Source organism: Kryptolebias marmoratus, linkage group LG20 (genome assembly GCF_001649575.2).
Source record: "Kryptolebias marmoratus isolate JLee-2015 linkage group LG20, ASM164957v2, whole genome shotgun sequence".
Taxonomy (NCBI): Eukaryota; Metazoa; Chordata; class Actinopteri; order Cyprinodontiformes; family Rivulidae; genus Kryptolebias; species Kryptolebias marmoratus.
Genome location: NC_051449.1, coordinates 16,751 through 23,052, shown reverse-complemented (window position 1 = coordinate 23,052; position 6,302 = coordinate 16,751). Strand labels below are relative to the sequence as shown.

General features: G+C 48.7%; 2 protein-coding genes across 3 annotated transcripts in view; both read left to right on the top strand.

Annotated features, from left to right (window-relative positions):
* The window catches only part of LOC108228238, a 15,371-nt gene extending 14,910 nt beyond the window's left edge, over positions 1–461 (top strand). The window contains exon 6 of the mRNA XM_037981905.1: positions 270–461. Coding sequence (XP_037837833.1) covers positions 270–461 — 192 coding nt within the window. The remainder of the gene's footprint in view (positions 1–269) is intronic.
* LOC112450121 (disks large homolog 1-like) overlaps positions 30–6,302 on the top strand; it is an 18,231-nt gene continuing 11,958 nt past the window's right edge. Inside the window, exons 1-2 of one of the 2 annotated variants that reach the window (XM_037982100.1) lie at positions 30–716; positions 2,009–2,140. In XM_037982100.1, the coding sequence (XP_037838028.1) occupies positions 698–716; positions 2,009–2,140 (151 nt within the window). In that variant the 5' untranslated portion in view covers positions 30–697. The remainder of the gene's footprint in view (positions 717–2,008; positions 2,141–6,302) is intronic. The other variant, XM_037982101.1, reaches the window with a different exon arrangement.

Below are 6,302 nucleotides of genomic sequence, written 5' to 3'. Positions count from 1 at the left end.
AGGCTCTCGGGAGTCACACGCTTCACGGTTGCAGCTCCTGAGTCGCCATTTTGGAGGAAAGTTTGGAATTTGTGGAGCAGGGAGGAGCAGGAGAAGGAGAGGCAGAGGAGGAGGAGGAAGGAGAGGAGGAGGATTTCTCAGTCGGAGAAGTTTGACACGACTGCAGCTTTCAGGCTGAGGACGGGCCGGAAGTGGCTGAGTTTGGGTCGGAACCGGACCTGAAAGTTTCTCCTGATTTGTAGGTTTTTGGTGGTTTTGCTCCTCCGCAGCAGGAGCAGCAGGAGCAGCCTGCACCGCCTGGCTCTCAGCCGGTTCGGAAACTGGGCGGGTTCGAGCCGGACTTTGGCGCACAGCAGCTGAACCGGACCGAGAACCGGACCGAACCTCCGCCGGCGCAGGGAGCCTGTCGGGCGGGGAGCTGCAGCTCGGAGAGCCGCTGTCTTCGCCGGAGCTGCTCCTGAATTTTCCTCCGGAACATTTGAACTGGACCGGGATACTGTGAGTTTCTGAGACTCGGTTCTGGCTGCTGCTGCTGCTTGTTGGACCGGGTCAGTTTTCAGTGACTAAGTTCGGTTCGGACGGAACTTGGTCTCGTCGTGGAGGGATTTCCTTGGAGCAGGAACAACCCGTCCTGTGAGGGGGACCGTATGCGGCTAACACGTCCTTAGCTCCGAACCGAACCGAGCCGAGCCAGAACATGCCCGTCAGAAAGAGAGGTAAGCCGCTTCCACTTCACCCCGCTGGAGACGAAGCTAACTCGGCTAACCTGCGGGGGGAAAGTCGGTGTTCAGCTCGGAAAAACAAACACAAACAAACACACAAACACCAACACGACCAGAACCCGACCCAAAGGCGGCCCACACGGTTCGGTTCTCCCGTCCTGAGCCGAACCGAGCCGGGAGAAGTGAGTTAAAGTGCAGCTAGCCTGTTAGCTTCTGATGCTAACAAGTTCTAAATGGGGCACCTTGTTGGAACTAAAAATAAACTGAATATCAATAAAACTTTTATAGAGTCCTCAAACAGACGTTTAAATCTAAAACACGCAAATAGAAAAATTAAAAAAAACATTCTTAGTCAGTCCAGACCTCATCGAACTTAAAATAATTTAACTTTTATTCTTAAAAAAATCCCAAATGTTTCCATAAGTGTCTGTTATTAGAGTTGAAAATGCCTCCCATAGAATCTGTGATCAGGTTTAAAACTAATTAAATAAGAAATAAATTAAATCTGCTTTAATTAAATCTGTTCTTAGTCAGAAACTACTTTTAACTTTGAATTAAAAGAGACTTAAATGATTTAGTTTTTCTGTTTAAAATTAAAGCAGTTCTTTAGAAAACTTATTTAATATTAGATGAAGTTTATTTGCAGCTAAAAATGATCTTTTAAATCCCAGAAAACATGAATTCCTCCTGAAGAGTTTACTGACAGGTTATTTCTTTATAAATCCTGAAAACAAACTTATTATTTGTCTTTAATTTATTAAAACATTAAAGGTTGGAGCCTGGAGAAGTTTTATTTTGTATAATTAAGAGTTAAAAAGTTAAAGAAGAGCCTCCTGGTCCGGGTTTGTTAGGATTTAATGAATTTATTGTTCTGGAAGGGAATCAGGTCACTTCTGGGTCATCAGAACCGAATCTGCTCCTGATTTCAACAAAACTGACTCAAAATACAGAAAAAAAGACGCTGAGGATTTAATTTTATTTCTCTTCTGATGATTTTTCTGCTTTAAACAAACTTTAACTGAAAGAATTTATTATTTATTTGGTGTCTTTAAACTTTACTCTTTATGATGAGGGAAGTTCAGTCGGATTAAGAATTTAATTACAGATTTATAATAATTTATAGGCTGAATAAAAACGAACGGCCTGGTGCTCGGATGGATCCGGGTTCGACTTTAATCGCTCGGTTTGAGCGTTATCGAGCGGCGGCGGCGGCAGGAAGTAGCGTCTGAACCGGCTCCATGTTTTCAGCCCTGACTCTTCCTCCTCCTCCTCTTCCTCCGGTCCAGATGCCCAGCGAGCTTTGCTGCTGCTGGAGGAGTACCGCAACAAGCTGAACCACACCGAGGACCGGCAGCTCCGCCACTCCATCCAGAGAGTCATCGACATCTTCCAGAGCAACCTCTTCCAGGCTCTCATCGGTAAGCTGCCGGGCGGGTCGGGTCAGAACTTTCTGCAGGTTCCAACCTCCCCGCTCACAGAGTTAGATCAGGTTCCTTCTTGTCCCCACTTTATGAACGACTTTATGAACGCTCTTATTCTGAAAAACCCAGCTCAGCAGTGGGATCACGAGTCTCTGACCCGAGTAATAGCAGAACCGAGTCCAGATTTCAGGGAAGAAATGGTTGCCTTGTTTTTAATTACCATCAGGGGAAAATGGCAGCTGACGGTGAGCTTGTTCCACCCGGGGGAGTTCTGTGTCGGTTCTGTTGGGTTGGGAGGGCCGAGGCTCCAGAAGGCAACCGGAACCTGTTTTCTCCACCGCGGCCAACCGGAGCGATAAATTCAGTCCCGTTCTGTCAGCCTTCAGACCTTTTCAGATAAAACCATCGCTCACCTCCTGCCAGGACCTCCAGCTGACGCAGCGCCGCCGGTCGACGCAGCGCCGCCGGTCGGCGTAGCGACGGTCTCCGCTCAGCGTTAACCTCAGTGAATTTTACAGACGTTGGGCTTAACTGGGTGTGGTAGCAGCTGATGGTCGTTATTTTAAAGTTTCTCAGCATAAAATGGTTTCAGTTTAAAACTCGTTTCTGACAGTTGGCGGGCGACAAGCATTCCTTTATGACTGTTGGAGCTAATTTAGATTTCAAACGCTCTCTGTGGCGTCCGTTAAAACACCGCCTGATGGAGGCAGAATCATCCCGACTCGCCGGGTCGTTCGGGTCGCGACCCTCCAGAGGAACCGTCCAATCAGATCCAGAGGTCAAAGGTTCTGCTTCAGTTTGGCTCAGGAACGACTCAAAGAGGAAACAAACCTTCTAACCGTGGCGCTGACAGGCTGGAGCTTTAACGTCCAGAACTGGGCCTAGTTCTGGGTCAGCCGGAGTTCTGGAGACAACCCAGATGCTGGTTTCTGGAGTCCAGAGTCTGTCCAGAGTCTGTCCAGAGTCTGTCCCACGGTCAGCCGTGGTGAAGGGACAGACGTTCCTTGAAGCCGGCTCCATTCGGTGCTTCTCAGGCCGAACACGTATCGGTTTGGTTCCAGCTCCGTCTTCCTGATCCGCCTGTTGTCCTGAAAGACGCTGGAATGTGAGCCGCATGTCAACAAGAGAACCAGAACCGGGCTCCAGCAGGCCCGTCTGCCTTGGACTCGTTAAAGTTACAGATTATTTCAGTGTTTCTTACGGCTGAACTCAGCCGAAGGTCAAAGGTCATCGGATGATGTTTGTTTATCTGGAGGACAGAAACTTGTTTTGCAGCCGTCCTCCTGTTCGTTTCACCCTCACGGTGGGGTCAAAGGTCATGGAGGAAGAGGAGGTCGAAGCATCAGTTAATGTTCTGATTCTGCAGCTTTTTGTTTTTTTTGTCCACATTAAAAATCAACATTTTATTATCATAAATTAAACTTAATATTCTGGTCATTTATAAAAAGTTTCATATTTGATCCCATGCAGAGCGCAACAGGAAGGGCGGCCATATTGGACTGCGGGGGGCGTGTCCATTCCTGTAATGTTCTACTAAAACAAAAAGGGGAAGGTAAAGATGGATGTCTCCAAAATGTCTCACTGCTTGTCTCAGGAGACAGAAGACGTGTCCAGGTCCAAAACTGGGACTGATGAGGAAAACTAAGACCGGTCCAGATCGGCCCGTCTTCATGTCTGAAGGGTCGTAAACGCGGGGCGGCCATGACGGTGAAACGTTTTCCTGTAATGTTGTCTCAGCCTCTGGAAGGCCTGATTGGGATTTATTGGTCAGGACAGGAAAGATTAGAACTCCGGAGCTCCTCGTTACCCTTCAGCTTCAGAGGAGTGTTTGTAACTGAGACCTGGTCCCTGGTCCCCCCGGTCTCTGGTCCCCTGGTCCCTGGTCCCCCAGTCCCCTGGTCTCTGGTCCCCCGGTCCCTGGTCCCCTGTCCCCCGTCCCCCAGTCTCAGTTGTTCAGGTCTGACGTTCAGCAGAGTCCCAGCCTGGTTTCCTCCTGCAGACTGTCTCAGGAACGTGTCCGGACTGGAACGGGACGATGATTAACGATCCGCAGCTTGTTTTCCTGCCGTTTGTTTGAAGCAGGGACTCGTCCGATGAGCGAGCACACGTTGAAACGTTTCCAAGCCGTGGGTTCGGTCGGGGGAGGCAGCTGCAGGGTTAACGGGCGGCGAGCAGCAGGAATGTGGTCGGATGTGTTTGACTTTCCCAGGACTGAATGGAAAGACGCTGGCTTTCAGAGACAGCGCCGGGTTTATTACAGAGAACAGCCGACATGTGGACAAATGAGACAAATGAATCCTGTTTGTCTTCAGGAGACCTTCGGCTCGTCTCAGAGCCGAGCTCCGAGCTGAAACAGTAAAAACTGACTGAAGAGAGAAACGAGGATCAGCCTGGATTCTCTGAAGCAGACGAACTGGATTAGGATTATAACTGAAAAAAAAAAACTTCATCTTCATCTTCATCACCTGTAGATGAGTAGAGCTCAGCCTGCGCTCCTCTTCATCATCTTCATCCCTTTGTCTCCTTCAGATGAAGCTGAATCCTCAGAGTCTGGCTGTTTTCATCGTTAGGGTGGCGCTGATAATGTCTTCACCTGTGTGTCTGTTAGCAAAATATCTCCTCCCACACATCCTCATTAATCTCTGCTTTCATCTGAATTTAATCACAATCTGTTTGTTTGAAACTAGTTTTTATCTCGTCAGTGATTCGGTGCAGCAGGTTTATTTTAAGGAAAATAAAGAGTTTTATAACTTTAAACTTGTCCTGCTGGAGCTGGTACTGGTCCGGTACCGGTCCGGTCTGTGTGTTGTGCAGAAAAAGGCTGAATCCAGATGTTTTCCTGGTAAACTGGCTCTCTGCTGAAGTGGAGTCTCTCTGTTAGAAGAATCTCTGCTGATCTTTAATCAGATGATTGAACGATGGGAGTTAATGGGGGCGATGGAAACAGCTCTGCTCTGCTCTTCAGGGGGTTAAAGGGTTAAAGTTTGGGTTTTTTAGGCTTGAAGGAGGAAAAGGAACCAGAACCTCCTGGTGTTTCAGACGCTGCAGGTTTTTCTGTTTCAGATTTAAATAAAATCTTTTCCAGCCGACGGCCTCCTGCTGTCAGATTAGCTGCCCCGTTCAGCCCGTCTGTCCTGGTTCTGGGTCCGTTTGTCACGTTCACCCAATCTGCCGACCCCCCCAAAAAGCGATGTCTGCAGCGGAGGCCGGTGTAATCCCTCTGTGGACACGATGATTCCCCCCAGCCGGTAATCCCCGCTCATCTTTCTGCCCGTTCTGGCCTGATTCCTCCCAAACAGATGGCAGCCGTCCAGTCTTTGACGAATCCACTGAAGGTTTTCCTGCCGTCGTTCAAAAGCTTTTATTTTATCTCTTTGTTTTTAAGCCCGAATAAATAAAAACCAGAGCAGCTGGTTTTTATCCGTCCTGTCAGAGGCGGACCAGCTTCCTCCAGGTCCTCCTGGGAGTTTTAATCCTCCGTAAAGTCCGGACCTCCCAGACCTCCGCCCAGCTCTCTGAGGAGTTGGACCTCAGGTTCTGATCTTCTTCCTGGGAGAACGGTTCTGATCCAGCGAGCTGTAAGAGCGGTCCAAACGCAGCGGAGGGAACAGGTTCTGGCCCATCTGAGGGACTTCTTTACCTCGAGGTAGAAGAACGAGTTCTTTCAGGTTCTGCTTTCCTCTGAGCCCGTCCAACAGAGACGACCCAGAAAGGTTCTGCTGAGCTGATGTTAATGAATCCTAATGAACAGACAGAAGAAGTGATGTTTTCTCCACATTCAGCTGCTGATCTGTCTGTCGTTCCTCCTCGGTCCTTCAGTAACACCTGCAGAGAAACAGGAAGATGTTTCCTGTGAGCTGATGACGGCCGTGTGAGCTGATAAACGCTGAACTCTGAGTTCAGCTCTGATGTTTCCAGTTTCCAGCCGGAGAACTCCACCCGTCACGTTCAGGTTCCAAGGTTTCAGCTGATGTCAAACTAAAAGCTCCAAGTTAGAAATCAACCCACAGCTTCAGACGGATCCTGGAAACCTCCTGATGTTCTGCAGATCTTTGAACGTTCCTGAAGTCCTCCTGATGTTCTGCAGATCTTTGAACGTTCCTGAAGTCCTCCTGATGTTCTGCAGATCTTTGAACGTTCCTGAAGTCCTCCTGATGTT